Source organism: Acomys russatus, chromosome 11, assembly GCF_903995435.1.
Source record: "Acomys russatus chromosome 11, mAcoRus1.1, whole genome shotgun sequence".
Classification (NCBI taxonomy): Eukaryota; Metazoa; Chordata; class Mammalia; order Rodentia; family Muridae; genus Acomys; species Acomys russatus.
Window position 1 is genome coordinate 51,230,854 of NC_067147.1, and position 19,635 is coordinate 51,250,488.

The 19,635-nt window shown below is 39.5% G+C and overlaps 1 protein-coding gene across 1 annotated transcript in view; it reads left to right on the forward strand.

Annotated features, from left to right (window-relative positions):
* Nucleotides 1–19,635, forward strand: part of Pcdh15 (protocadherin related 15) — a 428,603-nt gene that overhangs the window by 375,776 nt on the left and 33,192 nt on the right. The window contains exon 26 of the mRNA XM_051153212.1: nt 2,817–2,905. Coding sequence (XP_051009169.1) covers nt 2,817–2,905 — 89 coding nt within the window. The remainder of the gene's footprint in view (nt 1–2,816; nt 2,906–19,635) is intronic.

Here is a 19,635-nt window from a genome sequence, read left to right on the forward strand (position 1 = left end):
TAAAAATCAAATCAGGTATCAAAAATTTTAAATGCCTGGTTAAAGTAAGTCAGAATTAGTTACAGAGTTAAGGCAGCCTAAATGTATTAACTTACCAGAAATAGATATATACTCTCAATTTGTCAAAACTAGATGTATTTTTTTCCAGAGGTGTGAGAATTGAGCCCAGGCTTTATACCCATAAGATGATACTTTACTGGCATACAAATAGCTAAGCCCTTACCTTACCTATATTTCTTTCATAGCCTAAGGATATATTTTTTCAAAATTGGTCAAGATACAATTATCTTTACATTGTTGGCTTAATCCATGTAGGCTCCAGGTTATTGTCTTTACTGTTGGTGCAATCAACAACAGTCCAAATTTCACTGGCAAAAAAATCTCTTTTGGTAAGCTAATTGTCCTTCTGAGTGAGTAGGATAAATACCCTTACAAGACAAATGATGGGGTTACATGAATCTCTACAGCCAAATGTTCCTTCCAAATAAGGTTCCCCCCCACCCCGGGACTGCACTCTAAATATTAGCTTAGAATGAAGCTGCAGAAAACCAGAGACTGTTGATACACATAGCCAGGGTCTACAAACTCTCTGAACCTACACACAACTCACAGGATATTTTAGTGATGTCTCTTAGTGAGACTCTGCTGAGCACGCAGTACCGCTTAGATTTATTATATAAAAGAGCTCATCTCAAAATAGAGTAAAAATGGGAAAACAAATGAACAATTGCACCAAAAACATGCATAGACAGGCATCTGACAAGCTATGGAAAGAGTTCTCCATTAAGTAATTAGTCTATTGAGATTCAGAGGATTTAAGTGAGTCTCCATAGCACAGAAATTCTCAAAATTAAGCTTTTGGGAACTGGGACAGGACATACTTAAAAGGTATGCAATTAAGCAGTATAGATGAACCATGGAGACTGAGATGGGGTCTTGGTTTAGGACAAGTTAGAAAAGTGTATCTATACTGCTGTGTAGGGTCAGATGCAACATTGCAATTTTAAATTAAACAGAGTGGCTTTTTCATCTTTTATGGTGATGGTGGCAGAATTCATTTACTTTTACGTATGGCATAAAAACTCATCAGGAAGACACAGAAAATGTAAGCGGAAGGAGGCCACAAAGACGCAGTACATTAGTAACAGCAAATGCAATGCAAACGAAAGGGCACATGCAAGATATTCCAGTAGCTGTAATTGATGGCTCTGGTGCCATTCACTTCAATGAAACTCTGACTTAGAATAAAGTGATGACGAAGCTGTCTGTCATCCTGTTGAGATTACATAGGTAAAGAACAGACAGAGGACAGAACAAATGATGAGACTACATATGAAGGTATCATAGCTATCGAGGTCAAGCCTGCAAAGGTCAAAGTTAGCTGAGGGGATATGAAAATTGACTATCTTCAGGGTTCAGCAGTGAGCTAGCACATCCTCTATGTATGATGTATCCATGTACGTATACCTATAGCCCTAAATATTACCAGCTCAATCTGTATAATGTTAGTACATTTAGGTTTTCATGACTGGCCAGTTGGTATTGGACAACCAGTTGGTGTGTTCTTCCCTGAAGAAGACTATTTCTCCTACTCTCAGCATTCTTAAAATCATATAGTTCGTTGTGAGGCTTCAGGGCCTTTCCTGACACCTTTGGCACGTTTATTGTTCTCCTTGTTTGGCTAATGTCTAGGCAATCATGTTAGTGAGACTTTGTGTATGTGGTTTCTGGAATTACTGGGACTATGTGTGTTTTAATTGTTTAACTATTTGGAAGTTCTAGGCTTAATTGCTTTTTTCAAGCATTTTTATTTCTCAAGGCATCAACTTCATAATCTCTGAAAAGTCAGTCATAGGAGATTAGGTTCAAAATCTCTTCTACGCAAACACTGGATGTAGAAGGAAATTCTGCTGATTTCTGCTTGCATATAAGAAGTGTTTTCTGCTGTACTTGGTTCTTTGGTCTCTATTTATTTTACCATAAAGACTCCAATTTCCATCTTCCTTCTTGGTTAAGTCCAGTGAGGTAGAATTCCTGTTAATTGAGCAGGCTAGAATGAAGGATAGACAAAAAATTTTACCCATATTGTCACTCTCTTAGTCACTGTACTATTGTTGTAAAGACACACCATGATCAGGGCAACTATTATAAGAGAAAATATTTCATTGGGGCTTGCTTACAGTTTTGGAGGTTTAGCCAGTTATCATCATGGTGGGAAGCAGGGTAGCATGCAGGCAGACACTGGAGGAGTAACTGAGAGATACAATTTGATTCACAGGGAAAGAGAGGGAGAGAGAGAGAGAGAGAGAGAGAGAGAGAGAGAGAGAGAGAGAGAGAGAGATTGAGAGGGAAAGGTAGAGAGGGAGGGAGGGAAAAAGGGAGAAAGGGAGAGGAGAGGAGGGGAGGGGAGGGGAGGGGAGGGGATTAATCTGGGGCCTAGCATGAGCTTTTGAAAGCTCAAAGCCCACCCACCGTGACACACTTCCTCAACAAGACCACACCTCCTAACCCTTGCAATCCTTCAAACAGTCCCACTCGCTGGTGACTGAGCATTTAAGTATGACCCTACTCAAAGACAAAATAATGAAATCTACTTAGCATCTAATTTCTAGATCCACAACACCCTCTGCCATTCTCAGCAGGGGTTTGTTCAGAATGCCAAGGAGAAAGTGTGTAATTATCCAATTGACTATCCACCAGTGAGTTAAAAACAGGAAACTGCCAATTCTCTGGATAATAGGGAACAGATGATATTAATGTTTAAAATAGAAATCTCCACGATTAGGACTTAAATCTACTCTGTGTTCACTTTTCAGGTTTCAGTGGTCAATCAACTGGATATGCAGGTCATTGTCTCCAATGTGCCCCCTACGCTGGTGGAGAAGAAGATCGAAGATCTTACAGAGTAAAGTATTTTGTGCCTTCATAGATTTATAGCCATATGACTATAATCTTAGCTTGACTGAGCCATTTAAATTATTACAATGTTCAGATGAAGTGGAGTTTAGAAAGCACTTTCTCCATGCTATCTGGGCTCACTCCTTTCTCGAGCTGGAGAGCTTCACCGGAAGCAGGTAAAGGTTCTGAAAGTAGCTTCAAAGAACAGTGGGCACCAGATGAGGATAGCCCAGGGTGCAAAATGCTTTGATGTTGCTTCGACAAGACTGCAGAGTGCAGCATGAGCGATTCTCAGACACGTGACTTGAGTATGTGCCTTGGAATGGCCATCCAAGGTCAGCCAAGAGATGTATTATTGCAGCATCATGGACAGGACTGCAAAAATATTATTTTTCAAAATGGTATGTCCACTGATAACAGCTCACGCTTTTTAAAGTCATTGTTGATTAACCATTTGGTGGCGTGCTCTCCGTTGACCCATGATACCAGAGAGAGATTCACAGTCAATGATCTGATTTAATCCCACACTGAAGGGATCATAAGTGGTAACTGCCAATCACTGAATGCTAACACACACTTTACACCTGCTATAATCCCCTGGAGTACAGAAGGAATAGCTTTTAGAGCAGGCATAAGTGGAGTCCCTTCTGCCTGTGCTGTGGGTACTGTCCCACCATTGCCAAATGTTCATGTTCCTTTGTCAGAAACTATTCATCTGTAGAATATTAAAGGTTTCATTACAAGGCCACCATGGAATGGGACATTTGACACGTGTATGTCCTGGCCCCTCTATTCAAATTTTTATTTCACATCAGGAATCTGAAAATGGACGTGGGAAATTCACTGATGTTCCACTTCCCACATGGCCACACTGAATCAACCTCCTCTTTCTGGTTTCTACATTTTTGTTTGCTTACTTGCTTGACTGGTTGCTTGTTTTTCAAGACAAGGTTTTTTTGTTGTTGTTGTTGTTTGTTTTTTGTTTGTTTTTTTTTCTGTGCAGCCTTGGCTGTCCTGGACTCACTTTGTAGACCAGGGTGGCCTCGAACTCACAGAGATCTGCCTGCCTTTGACTCTCAGAGGGCTGTGATTACAGGCGTGCGCCACCACGTGTAGCTTATCAGTTTATGTTCTGTGCTTCCTTACCATTAGTCAGATGATAACATCCTCTGTTGTATTTGGCTTAAATATAATTGTCATTATTTATCTATTTTTATAATTTGTGATGAAGTCTGTCTCTGTACCTTAGGCTGGCCTTGAACTCTTAGTGCCTCTGGTTCAGCTTCGTAAGTATTAGGAAGCAGTATGTGCCCCATACCCAGATTGCTATTATTTGTTAACGACCTCCTCTTTAATATTCTGGTCCTATCAAGAATTATCAAACTACAGTTGTCCTTTTAGCCTGGTGCTACTTTCTACGTTTTTGCATTCAGCATGTGACATTTGGGTTTTCTGTTGGATTCAGGAGGATCAGTGTCAACTCTTGCAGTAAAGATGGTGCTCTCTGTAAAAAATAACCCTAGTTCTAAATGCACAGACAAAATCTTCAGATAATTAAATAGTTTATTTTTCAACAGTTGAACACTAGATGAAATGCAGTAAGCCTGGCTTGCACATGCCATGGTCCCTTCTGTACTGTATAGAGATTAGTTCAGATTTTGTTCTTTTTTTAATATTTGGTGCCACATAAATGTCCCATGGGGCAGGGATTATCACTCACCGTGGATGGAATGGAACATTTTGTTTACCTCTGCACTTGGTGTACAGATAAACCCCATCAAAATAATCCCTGTTTTTTAGGTACTTTTATTTCACTATAGACAGATATTCTTTCATAATATACCAACTGAAAAAAGGTGATCGCCTCTTCCCCCACTATCTGTTTAATATGTTTTATTTTTTCCAAAGTATTCTCTAATGCTGTAATGCTCGTTCATCAACTTCTCATTAGATTATAATCTAATGAATGTATTAATGTGGGTGAGTGCCGTCCTCACTCCAGTTTTATAGGACACATTTGATGCACTTTATTGACTGGACATTTAACCCAAATGCAATCATTGTGCTCTCCCCTTTATGTTGAAACTAAGTGCATTAAACTGAAAGTAATGAGACAGAGGCATAATCCTATAAGCATTTGTAAGACTTAAAGGCATAAGCAAGCCTGATGGCATGAATGAGAAACTCAGAGATCCTGAGATATGCCTATTATTGCAAAGGAAACTACAGCATTAAGGCTTTTTTACTTGAAACAGTCTTTCCCAGTATCGGTTTTAACAGTTCTTGATAAGGGCTAATCAGGCTTGCATGACTGATATTGAGAGACCTAAATCATGTAAGGTGATAAAAATCAAGAACACCCAATGAGTGGTTATTGTTCTGTGTAAATTCGGCCTGGTAGACAAAGTCAACGGCTTCTGACAGAGAGCAGCCAGGCTTCTGTACTGTGTTTTAAGAGAACAAAGCTTTGCAATGGAGAGCAGCGTATTATTTCTGGTATACATGTTTGAATACTGTTAGAGCTTCGTGGTCTCTGGCAGCATGTGTAATACTTGAAGCTGTTCTTTCTCATCTTCAATAGTGGAATGAAGACATCCGGTTAACCCTGAAAAAAAAATTATGTATTCTTTGACAAAGTAGATGAATATGTGTCTGGTTTCCCTTTATTGCTATTTTGTTAAACACACACACATATACACACCCCACAATGTTACCATTATCACCGTTTTTTAAATTATTAAGTAGACTTACATTATTGGTGAACATATGCCATAACTTTTTCAACTCATAGAAAATATTCTACATGCATCAAGTAACAGCTGATCCCTACCTTCATCCTCTGGTCCTGGTACCCACATCCTGCTCCACGTTGTGTCACATTGACCTTCTTATTCATGCTGTATATAGAGCAGGGACCATCATACATTTCACCTTTTGTGACTGACTTGTTTCACTTGGCCTAAGATCATCCAGATTCATCTTTTTGGCACATGAGCGTATCTACTGTGCTGTGTTTCTACTATTTGGGTGTTTTGGGAGCTTTGTTGTTGTGTTTAGTTTTTGTTTTGTTTTATTTTGTTCTTTTTAAGTGAAAGCAATTTGTCCCATGTCATGGGGGCCCTTTATAATTTTCTGACTTCTACCTTTCCTTACTCCACACATATATTAAAAGTGATAAGCTAAGAGCCACATCTATGGGAGAACATGTGGCTATTGTCTTTCAGGGCCCAAATTATCTCATAAATTTTCCTGTAAATAATTCCATTGTACTTTTGGCTAAAGAAGATTCTATTAAATCTGTGGATAAATGGATTGAGCTAGAAATTATCATAATGAGTGAGTTAACCCAGAAGCAGAAAGACTTAAATGGTATATACTCACTTATATCTGCATACTAGCCCAAGGGGCATGTCCCACGAAAGCCTTCACTTACCAGGAAACTGGGACAGAGGGGAGGACATCCTACTGGGACTCTAGATGAGAGAAGCATGGGAGAATGGCAAAGTAGAAGGATCCAGAGGGTCCTAGAAACCTACAAGTAGAACATTATGATAGGCAGATTTGGGCCCAGGAGTCCGGCTCAAACTAAGGCACCAGCCAAGGACAATACAGGCAGTAAACTTTAAACCCCTACCCGGATCTAGCCAATGGTCAGAACAGTCTCCACACTTGAGTGGAGAGTGGGATATGACTTTCTCACGTACTCTGGTGCCTCACATTTCACCATGTCCCCTGGAGGGGGAGACCTGGTGGCACTCAGAGGAAGGGCAGCAGGTAGCCAAGAAGAGACTTGATACCCTATGAGCATATACAGGGGGAGGTAATCCCCCTCAGGAACAGTCATAGGGGAGGGGAATAAGGGGAAAAGGGGAGGGAGGGAAGAATGGGAGGACACAAGGGATGGGATAACCATTGAGATGTAACAAGAATAAATTAATAAAAAAAATTTTTTTAATTAAAAAAAAAAAGAAGATTCTATTAACGACATGTACTGCATTTTTCATTGTCTAGCCAATAGTTGATAGGTGATTCCATTGCCTTGGCATTGTGTATAGAAAGCCGTACTCATGGGTGAGCATGTATCTCTGCAGTAAATGCCTAGGAGCAGAGTACCTGGACTGTGTGGCAGTTCTGTTTTCAGCCTGTGGAGAAATCCCCACAGTGATACCCACAGTAGCTTTCCCGCATCCCACCCACCAACAGTGAATCCAGATTTTTCTTTATCCACACCCAGGCCAACATTTGTTATCATTTTTTTTCTTGATGATAGCCACCGTGATGGCAAAGTATTATCTCAGAGTGTTGATGGCATACATTTCCCTGACAGCTAACAATGCTGGACACTTATGAAACATTTTCTGGCCATTCGAATTTTCACTTTCAGACATTCTGTTCAGTTCCTCAGCCTGCTTTTTGTTTAGGTTGTTTGTTTTCTTGGTGTTTAGGTTTTTGAGTTCTTTTTATAACCTACTTATTAGTCCTCTATGTGATGTATAACTGGTAAAGCTTTGGTCTATAGTCTCCCTCTCCCCTTTATTAACCATTTCCTTTCCTATACAGATGCTTTCAGTTCTCCGTTGTCTTATTTGTCATTATGACTGGTTTTTATGAGCCTCTGGAATCTCATGTAGGAAGTCTTTTCCTGTGCCTGTAGCTTGACATGTTTTCTCTTCCTTTTTTCTCCAGCACTTTTAGGGTTTCATTATGTTGCAGGTTTTAATCCACTTAGAGTTTATCTTAGCACAAGGTGAGAATCAAAGATCTGCTTTCATTATTTTATCTGTGGACATCCAGTATGCTCAGTACTATTTGTTCATTCTCCGTTTTCCAGTGAGTGTTCTTTAAATCTTTGTTTTTAAAAAAAATCAGGTGATTGTGTCTGCGTGGGTTTCTCTCTGCCTCTTTGTTTGCTTCCATTGAGCTACGTGCCTGCTTCTGTGCTAGTACCATCCAGTCGTTTTTAATCACCATGTCTTTTCAATGTAACTGAAAGTCAGGGATGGAAATACCTCTCCAGCATTATACTGTCTGCTCAGGGGTGCTTTGGCCTTCTAAAGACAGGTGCAGTTCTAAATGACTTGTAAGATTTTTCTGTTTCTAGCTGTGGAAATGATTTTGAAGGTTCGGGTGGAATTGCACTGAATTTGTAGAGTGCATTTGTGTGATGCCTGTTTTCCCAATGTTTTTTGTTTTTTTTTTTTTTTTTTTTTTTTCCTTCAATTCCAAGCACATGAAAGATCTTCCTATTGTCTAGCGTCTTCTGCAATTTCTCTCTCGAGTGTTTTAAAGTTTCTTTATGGAGGTCATCTGCTTCCTTGGTTACGTTTAGCCCAGGGCATCTTCTTTTGTGTGACGTAATTTTGAACAGCACTGCTTCCCTGGCTTCTTCCTCAGTTTCTCTGTTGTTGCTAAATAGGAAAGCTACAGATTTTTGTACATTGGTTTTAATGTGCTACCACTTTGCTGAAGGTTATTATTAGTTCTAAAAGGCTTCAGGTGGAGTCCCTGAGGCTTCTTATAGAGAGGATCATACCATTTGCATATGATCATGTTCTGACTTCCTACTTTCCAATTTTTATCGCCATTTTGGTGTTCTTGAGTTTTTGGTGTTCACTGTTATAGTCAATAAAACCAAGAGTGGACACCTTTGTGTCATTCATGTCTTTAGTGGATTAAAGTACTTGCCTCATCACGGTCCTCTCTGTGTCTTTATCTTATGTCAGCTGTGATGTGAGCAGCTTTCCTCGTCCATGCATGACCTTCTACCATAATATGCGTGTCTTGATCCAGACCAAAGAGCAGAAATCCGGCTGCCCGTGAACTCAACCCATCGTTTAAAGTCAAATATTTTTCTCTTTAAGTCAATCCTCCCAGGTGTTTTGTCATAGCGATGAAGGCACAACATTCTTGGTAAATATTTCTTTTTGTTGTTCCAACACAAAAGGAACTTACTTGCTACTATTTCTGAATTATTAGGCTTTTGCTTTACCTTAGCAAGTGAGGAGTAACAGAAATCCATTCCATTTGCAAGAATATTGACTCCTTTAAAACTCGTAGTTTATTAAAAAAAAAAAAAGTCATATTTCTTTCCTGAATTGAAAAGGGTTGAAAATTAATGCATAATTACCCTTAGAAATGATTTTATATCAATCATTATGTGCAGGAAATAATATCTTCTAAAACAAGTGCATATGTTTGTGTATGCGTGTGCATATATACATATATGCATGAATATTTTGTGTTAAAGTATATCCTATTGCAGAATTTTAATTGGTAACTCCTGAGAGTTCTTAAATCTTCAACTAACAACACAAGGGAAGGAAGGAAACAAGGGAGGCCTTTTCTCTGTTTTTTTTGTGGGTTTGTTTTAACCTGATAAAATCAATAAATTTATGGGGTTACTCACAGAATACCTCTGTTACTTTATGTCACATGTGGCATAAATTCTTAGTTATATGAATGAATATCATTATATCATATTACCATAATATGAATAAATTGCTCACATTGATTATTCATGCATCCAAATGGCTTCCCTTTCATTGCAATTGGATATTATCTTTAACCTGAATAAGGATTTGAATAAGGGTAAGTTCTTTTTTTATTTTATATTATTTTGACTTCAAAAAATCGGTTCTTCCTTTTTTTATAAGCAGAAGAAACACCAAGTAAATGATTTACGAATGGACTTTGATTTTTTTCTTTATTATTTTATTTAAAAATGATTTTGATGCCACATATATTGGTCATATTCTTCCCTCCTAGCCCAAATCCTCTCAGATATTCCCCACCTTCATGAGCACCCATGTTATTTATTTCTCTCCTGGATTGGAAAAAAGATTGAAAGTAAATATCTAATTATATTTCAAAACCATTTTGCATCAACCATCATGTGCAGGAAGTAATATCTTCTTTGAGATCTAAAACAAGGTCACACACATGTATCTAGTTTGTGTTGAAGTATCCTGGGGCATAACTTTTATTAGTGACAGTTCTTAAACCAACAAATTGAGTGGGGGGGGGAATGAAAATCAAAACAGACAAACCATAAACAATTAATTTTTACTTTAATGTTTAAAGATCCCTCTGGATAGCTCTGTGTAAATATCCCTGTAGGGCACCCTGTTTGTTTCCATTGCTCCTTCTAAGATTTGGTTCTTGTTTTGGTGTCCACGCACCCATCCTTCATCCGTTGTCTCTACTCTGAATGCACATAGTCAAAGCTATTTTAGTTTCTCTTGAGAGAAAATACATTTCATCTGAACAGCTGTGATGTAGAAAATGAAACACAAATCCGTGTTATCTTCCTATGCTTCTTTAACAATATAACAATAATAAATTAAAACAACATTCAAAGGTTAGCTAGTATGTTTAGGTTGTATATTTTCCAGGAATCATTATTTTATGTGAGTGTGTGTATGTGCACACATGTGCATGTGTTCGCCACAGGCAGACACCCATGTTTGTGGATGCATATACCCATGTGCATACACACTGAGGCCAGAGGACAATGGCAATCCTGCTCTCTTGACCCCATGTTACTTTTTGCCAACCCTGAGGCTCTCTGTTTTGGCTAGTCTAGATAGCCAGGGAGCGCCTTAGATTCACCAGTGTCTAGTCCCATGATGCAGAGGTTACTGGCACATGTGACATTCCTGACATTTACAAGAGTTCTGGGGATTTGAACTTGGCTCCTCTTGCTTTCAAGATTAACATTTGTATCTGCCAAGCACTCTCCCTAGCCACCAGAATCCACAAACCACTAAAACAATGGTAGACTGCCCTATTCTAGTTGCTTATTTAACTAGATTTTTATTTAAAACTACCTTGAAAACTAAGGGAGATAAAGATATGGGATAGCCAACCTTAAATATTACCAACCTGTTTTATTCTCTCCAGATATAAGATTATTCAGTTCAAGCATTAGCACCAAGTCCATTTGCACCAAAAACTAAGTAGAATGCAACAGTTGCACTATGAAGATGGGCATAGCGCTAACCACTGTTCTATCAGGAAGCTGTGCAGTTACTTTTCAGAGATGGACTAGCACGGTGACCTCTTTGAAGTACCTTACTTTTCTTTTCCATAGATACCAAGTGAATAATTAAGCGTTGTGATGTTTTTATGCTCTAAAAACCAGAAATTTTGTCAAATAGAACAGTTTGTTATTTCATACGCCTACCCAAGCCAGGGTACACAATCAATAAGCCTTACTTAGGACTGTGCTCTGAGGAGCAGCCATCGATTCTGTATTCTGGGCATGCGCAGGGTTCTCTTCTTAACTGCCTATGGTTTATTCATTGGGTTTTCTTTTCTGTCTGAGCTACTGCTTCTTATCACGGACAATTCAACGGGCTATACTTAAAGTTTCTATTTGTATCAGTAACGTGATAATGATACTTTCATTTACGTTTCATGTGTATTGGTGACTACCAGGAATTATTCTTAATGGGCCACCCTTTTTCCAAAGAGAATGAAAATAGTTTACAGTGACTTGGACAGTGTATCTGGATAAAATACATTTAGAAATTAGTTCAGAAAAGTAAAGAATCCTCAGAAGCCTGCAGGCCAGATTGCTGGGCTTTTATGTGGTAACCAAAACAAACAAACAAACAAACAAGCGGTAACAACAACAAGAGAATTTGTCTCAGACAAGATGAAAAGTAAGTTCTGACCTCTGGGTCTTTTCTCTGCCCTTCCCACATGGGCCACAGAACACACCAGACTGAAAGGCAAGAACAGGACACTGCCCAGGTCAGGGAGACACATCAATTGGCTAAGTGCTTGCTCAGTATAGATCCCCAACACCCACGCCACAATGAAAATGAATAGTAAAGAGCCTACAGAGTCTAACAGACACCACAGAGCAACCACCACGGAGCCTTCTAGAAGCCACAGAGCAATCCCAAGACAGTAAATAATCACCACAGATCCTTCCAGATGTCAGCGTCATAACAAACTGGCGGCCAATTAACAGGAAGCCAATAGCCAGGGAACAAAGCAAATAGAAAAATCACTCTGTTGCAAAGTTCACAGCACCCAAACCAGTTCTTTTTTTTTTTTTATTTTTAAGATTATTTATTTATTTATTTATTTATTTACTTATTTATTATGCACACAATGTTCAGCCTGCATTTATGCCTGCAGGCCAGAAGAGGGCACCAGATCTCGTTCTAGCTGGTTAGGAGCTATCATGTGATTGCTGGGAATTGAACTCAGGACCTCTGGAAGAGCAACCAACGTTCTTAACCTCTGAGCCATCACTCCAGTCCCCACCCCTCCCAACAGGTCCTTGTAGAAAAACAACTCTTAAGTCTAATTTCCACTAATGGAAATGCTTTTATCCTGTGAGACGTCACGGAGAAGGCCTCTCCAATGGAGAAAGTGCCATGGGACACCTAGCCTGGTACTTAAACTTAGCCTCTCGCTTAGAGAGAGAAGGGGAGAGGGAGAGGAGAGACAGAAACTGTATCCATGAATTCTAGGTAGAGCTCTTTGGGTTACCAGTTAAACTTCAAGAAAACTCCAGGCATCGTGACACAGTCATTACATTGATGAACTCACTGAAGAGAGTAAAGATGTGATTACCAGCAGGAAGTCAACTCAACTAGCTGAGTCAGCAGTCCAGCGTGGAGCATGAAGTGAGGTCAATAGGAGGTAGATAGATAGGTAGATACATACATACATACATACATACATACATACATACATACATACATACATACATACATACAGATACATAGATACATAGATAGATAGACAGATATGAGGCTATCTACCGCCCATAGGGAGTTATGTGGACAAGGAGGCAGAACAATTGTCAGAGCCTTGGCGGATGGAGGACGTCAAGGAAACAGTGACTTCCAGACAACAGGACAGACGCACACACATGACTGCGGCAGCATGCACCGTGCTGAAAGAGGGAAGTCGACAGGTGTTCCCACCCCCAGCCCAGAAGCTATCTCCAATCAGCGTACACTAGTACAGGAAATTGTTTTTCTCCTGTGGAGTCCTGGAGCCTCACTGGGTATCTAAGCCATATTTAAAAAGCAGCCCCTTCATCCAGCTGTCCGTGGCCAACACAAAACAAGCTCAGTTGTATCTTGTAGACTTTTGCGCTCATGTTGCTTGCTTTGTTTAGGTGTTTTGTTTTGTTTTGTTTCTTTGTTTTTTGTTTTATTTCATCTTACCAGCCTTGTGATTGCATATTATAATTTCTGAGTTTTATGAACTTTGAGAGGTGTGTGTGTGTGTGTGTGTGTGTGTGTGTGTGTGTGTGTGTGTGTATGTTTTCCCTGTATTTTTTTTACTTTGTTTGGCTTTTCTTGTTTTGCTTCATTTAAGTTATGTTTTGTTTTCTTGATTTCTTTGTTGTTTTTTTTTTTTTTTTCCTTTTAGGTTTATTAAAGAAAGAGAAAGAAAGCATAGAGTTGAGTGGGTATATATGTGGAGAAATGCAGGAAGGACTTGGGGGAGGGGACAATGCTCTGAATATACAGTATGAGAAATCATCGACTTTCCATTCTATAAAGAGGACATAAAGAGATTATCTGCATGTGTTAGGGTGTCAGAAGTGCCTGCAGGGGCCGAAAGGGGGAGTTGGGGTGAGCATGATCAAGATGTACAGTCCCCAAGTATGAAATTGTCAAAGAATAAATAAAGCATATTCTGGTGTTTTGTTTTGTTTTGTTTTGTTTTGTTTTGTTTTAAGAAAAGGGGGCCTGGAGAGATGGAACAGGAGTTAATAGGTCTCTTTTAAAGTTCAGGCTGTGTTTATAATCATGAAATGCAAGAGGTTTCCGGAACCCACACAACAGTCACAAATGCTGGGTAGAATCCCACACAGAGCCTGGTTGTGGTGGATATATCTGACTCCCTATTGCTCAAAGGAGTTCAAAACACCTGGTGAAGTGACATAATTTCTAGGAAAAAGATAGCTAGAGATAATAGTTAATTTGAATCTACATTGATGGCCAGAGGCAGGCTAGGGCTCCTTGGTGCTATTGGTTCCGGCGAAGAAAACCCAATTTAAAAAATCCAACAAATCTTTTTCTTGGCTGAGCATTCAAGGTCAGAAATTCTCATCAAGTGACAATTTCTGTTTGACCTAACACACACTAACAAATAGGCAATTGAGACGATGACTGCTATAATAATGTACTATACAAAATAAAAATAAATTTAAAAGAATGCTCAGCTTTAAAATTATTTCAGTAAAGTGCTTAAACATTAGCTTTTCCCAGCTGGTGCTGACTGAAGAGCTACACATAAAGCAACTGGAAACGGTTGATGGTGCAAATTTAAATTTTCAAGTAGCTGTCAAAAATGGTTTGGTTCCAAAATACATAAGCCAAGTGATCTGGTTTCTTTGTTTGTTTGGGTTTTGGTTTTTTGTTTTGTTTGTTTGTTGTTGGTTTTTTGCTTGTTTGTTTGTTTGTTTGTTTGGACACTCTTAGTTGTTGTTTTTAAAATGCTTTCTACATAGAAAATCTTAGTTTAAATTAGTATTTCCATATTTGCTGTGTATATCATAGAGCCTTTAAGCTATAGTGGAGCAATAAAAACCCAAAATTTAGATTTTATTTTCAGTCTGTATTATAATTAACTTCCACACTGTATACGTCACAGAAGATGGCATGACCAGCTCTCTGTTCTGAGGAGCAAGTCCTGCTCTGTACTTGATTGTAACTACCACAGGAATCTAGGGTCCATGTAACTCAGAGCTCTACTGAAAATCCAGGAGCCAGAAACTGATGGAAGGAAATGCATCTCATCAAGCCTGGCTTTTTCAGTTGTATTTTAAGTTAGAATACTTGGTTCCTGCTTTAACTGGGTCGGTCCACCAAAGGAAGCCTTAGTAGATTCCCTGTGCTCTCCCTACCTCCCTGCAGCTTTTCTATTTCTTTGCCTCTTTTATGCCTCCCCTTGTCCTGCCTCCCCTCTCTTTCCTTATCACCTAATCTTTCTAGTTTTTAAGACTTTACACACACACACACACACACACACACACACACACCTACATTACAGAGTAGGATCTGCTGATGAGAGAAAATATGCTGGGTTTGGTGGTGGTGGTGGTGGTGGTGGTGGTGTGTGTGTGTGTGCGTGTGTGTGTCTGTGTCTGTGTGTCTGTGTATTTCTGAGTTCCAGTCACCTCACTTAACTTTCTGTGTGTCCATCCATTTTCCTGAAAATTTTATGATCTCATTTTTCTTTATAATTAAATACTATTCCATTTTTTTTAATCTACCTTTGGATGTATTCCCAGGAATGGCATAATTGGGTCATAGGTTTGTCTATTTTTAATTTTTGAGAACTCTCCACACTGATTCCCACTGCACTGGTTTATAGTCCCACTAGCAGAAGAAAAAAAAAAAGCACTCCAAAAGATATTGGAGCTAACTTTATTCTTTGCTGGTGGATATCTTGGTTTTTTTCCCCAGAACTATTTATTAAAGATGTTCTTTTTTTTTTTTTTTTTTTTCTACTTCATGTTTTTGGCACCTTTGTCAAACCTTTGGTGGACATAGTTATGTCAGCTTTTGTCTGGATTCGCATAGCTATGGCGGATTATGTCTGGGCTCTCATAGCCACACCAGCTCATGTGTGAGTTCTCAGTTCGTTTTCACTAGTCTGCTGCTTGTTATGCCAGTATCAGGCTGCCCTTGTTGCGAAAGCCCTGCCCCATAATTGGAGACCGTCTACCATGATACACGTGTCTGCGTTGTTTATCCTTAGCATTGCTTTGGTCTTTGCTATTGTGGATCCATATGGGCTCTTAGATTGTTTTTTCCCTAGTTTTATGAAAAATAACATTGGCATTTTTGATGGAAATTGTGTTGGATCTGTAGATTACTCTCAGTAATGTAGCTAGTCCTGTGCCATCACTTCCGCCAAATTCATCTTGCCTTTCTTCTCCTCAATGTCCTGAAATCTTCATGGTGAGGATTGTTCACTTCCCTGGTTAGATTTATTCACATGTGTTTTCTTGTTTTGAAGCTATCACAAATGAGATGTTTCTCCTAATATAATGTTCTGTGAGTTAATTGTGGGGATCTATGAAGGCTACTGACATCTGTATATTGGTTTTGTAACTTGTTTATGGGAACTATTTAATATATGTATAAGGGGTTTTCTAGCTTCCATAGGGCCTTTAACGTATAGAATCATGCCATCTGCAAAGAGGAACAGCTTGACACCTTCCTCTCTCATCTCCAACCCTTTTGTGTATTTCTCTCACCTTAACTGCTCTAGCTATGACTTCAAGCACTATGTTGAATAAGAGAGAAGTGGTCATCAGCAGCCCGCCCCTGATTCTGGAGGCACTGCTCTTCATTTTGCCCCATTCTGCACAATTTTAGCTGTGTGGTAATAGTTTGAATGAGAATAGCTGCTGTAGATACATATTTGAATTTCAGTCCCCAGTTGGTGAACCCTTGGGAAGAACTAGGAGGTGTGGCCTTGCTTGAGGGGCTATGTCACTGGAGGTGAGGTTCAAGGTTTCAAAAGACAACATTCCCAGTGTCTGTCTCTCTCTGCTTTGTGGCTGTGTCTCAAGATGTGAGCTCTTAGCTTTCTACTTGAGTGCCATGCCTGCCTGCCTGCTTCCCCTACCATGATGTTCATGGACTCTCACCGTCTGGAAACCATGAGCCCTCAACTAAATGTGTTCTTCTGTAAGGTGCCCCACTCATGGCATTTTATCACAATAGAAAAACATCGGAGGTCATTGTATGTAGTCTTTATTTACAGGCACACGCCATCTATTTCCGCCGTGGCTTTGAGCGTAAAGGCCCGTTTAACACTTTCAAATTCAGTTTCTCCATCTATCAAGATTTTTCTGTCCACATGATATGACTTTTGTATGTTGAGGCAACCTTGCGTCGTTAGGATGATTCTTGTTTGCAAGTATTCTTTTGAGAATGTTTGCATTTATTGGCCCATGGTTTTCTTTTTGTTGCTGTTGTTGCTGCTGTTGCTCTTGTTGTTAGTATCATCATTGGGTATTGGTATCAGGATAGCATTTGTTGTAGAATGGATTTGGTAGTGTTCCTTCTCTTTCTGTTTTGTGGAACAAATTGAAAAGTATTGGTATTAGAGTCCTGGTTGGCTTTTGAAGGAAATAGAGAAGGCTTTTCTAGCTCAGATCTTCACCCTTGAAGGGGATGGCTAGGTCAATTGAAAGCTTTTGTGGGACACACCAGGTTACATAAGACATGGGATTATGTTCCTGCTGGAGTGTGTGGTCTCTTCTCTTGCAGGGCTTTGTCTGTGTCGTCTGTCTTTTTTTCTCAGAATGGAATGTAACCTCTGTCCTTTTCTGTTGCTGTTAGTTTAAAGGTATAGCATAATAGATATTTGTTATTAGGCTATAGTTATTACAGCAGTATTTTCTAACCCACAATTAATCAATAAGACACAGGCACCTGATATATTTTAGAATAGCCTTGATTCACCTGAGGCACCGAAGATATTAGTTCCATAAACTACCTTCCATATCTCCCAGCCCCCATCCCATGCCATCTGCTTCTCATAATTTCTACTAAGCTACCACCCATTCTAATCCCAAAATACTTGCTAGTGTTTTCCATCTCCTCCATCCATGCCCATTGAGCCATGTGCTCTCTCCACCCACTGTGGTGCTCCTCTTCCTTTTCCTCCTCCCTTACCTATCTGCGTCCCCCTTCCCAAGACCCTCTCTGTCTTCCAAGCCTGTGAGCCTACTTTCTGCCCTTCTGTCTGCCTTGCCCAGGTGTAGGCCTTTTATTCAACCAATCAAGGAGGCAAAGTTCAGGGCAGCAACTAGATCTTGGGAGACAGTAATTAGCATCACAATCATAGCACTAGACCAACCTCTGAACCCTTGTCTTTGAAATTTCTTTGCTTTGATTCTAATCTGGGACTCCTAGAGCCAGAACCTCTATGTTGTTTTTTAGACAAACGCATTGCTTTTCTTTGAGTTAAAAATGCCTTAATTTCAAGTATAATATGAATAGATACAAGCCTTTGAAAGATGAAGGAAGCCAGGCATGGTAGTACATGCCTGTTAGCTCAGCACTGAGATGCTGAGGGATAAAATCATGAGTTTTAGGGCATCATGGGATACAAAGCAAGAACTCTCACCATTCAAAAATGGATTACAGAAGACCTAGGTGGGGAAAGGGCAGAGGTCACAGGTTTCTAGCTGCTCTGTTCACATTGTATATCGAAGCCTGTGAGAGCGGAATGAAGCCACTTTCCAGACACAGTGCTGGTGGGAGTGATGCTCTTCCTCCTCACACTGGCTGTAAACATTAGATTAGCATCATAAATCTTCTAGCAGCAGCACCACAACATTTCTTGTGAGAGTCCTAGTCCTGGGATCCTGTTACAGTAGCATTTGTATTTTAAATAGACCTATTAATGGTGAGAATTTAAACTTAGGATGATTTTTCTTTCTGTTATTGGTCAGTCATCTTCAATCCATTGTTTTTAGGTAAGTACTAGCGTGATGCTCTCATTTAGTTTTGTTCCGGCTAAACATATAGGATGCTGAAGTATCCTGTGATGGTGTAAGAAATGCACTCACCCACTGTCACGTTTCTCTGTGTTCATGACAATGAGCAAGCGCCATTGTTGAATTTTCAAAATGTTAAACAAATCCTCTTATTAAAACAGTACAAACTAGGGAAACTAAGAGGAATGCTTGATGACCACACAAGGAACAGGCAGTGGTATCCAGCGTTCTGTCAGACACCAGTCTTGCAGTGCTTATATAAACTTTATAAAGTTAGGATGGTTTTGATGGCTAACACATAGACAATAAGTGTACATGTGTAAGATATGTATGTATACATATGTATTATATATGTAATAGTTGTGTTTATTCACACTGAAGAATAAGTAACTAAGACTATTGACTCCGCACATTAACATATCCATCTACAAGAACACAGAGTATTCTCACCATTAAAGATCCTCAGTAGACTCACTCATTTGTGAACATTTGACGGTTGAAAACATCACGGGAATCACTGTCAGTTTTGATGAAAAACGCTTATTTCGGTCATCTTCTTATCGCTGGACTGTCCCAACCTGCCAGCCATCCAAGTAATGACATGAATACCTTTAATTACTATATGAAAACTCGTCCTTAGCTTCGTTTTGTTCCTAACTAGCTCCTATAAGTTAAATTAACCCATGTATACTATTTATGTTCTGCCATGTGCATTACCTCTCCTCAGTACTGGAACCTATATCTTCTTCCACATCTGACTGGCAAACCCCCATGCCTTTTCCCCAGAATTTCTATCTCTGCCAGAAGTCCCCCCCCCCTCCTGCTTTGCCATAGGCCAGTCAGCTCTTTATTAAACCAATCAGAAGGTGATGAAGAAGATGTTCACAAAACACTGAGACAGGTGATGGTTCATAAGAACAGCAATGCCAGCTCTCTGCTGGTACAGAAATCAGCATTGAGTAACACAAAGACAACCTTTACACAGTGCACAAAAAGATTATCCCAACATCTTCTCTCACTCATCTGTGCGCAGTCTGAACTTTATGCCAATGCCGCCTTCTTCACATTGGAATTCATATTATTAAATTCACACTCTCCATTATTCAGTATGAAATGTCATTCTCAAAGAGCCCATTATAGGTCATGTTATCTAATGAGAAATGTTTATTTCTTTAAATTTAAGGTACCAGTTGCTTACCATACTTTATTTATAGAGGATGTGGTGGTTAACCTTGTTCTGA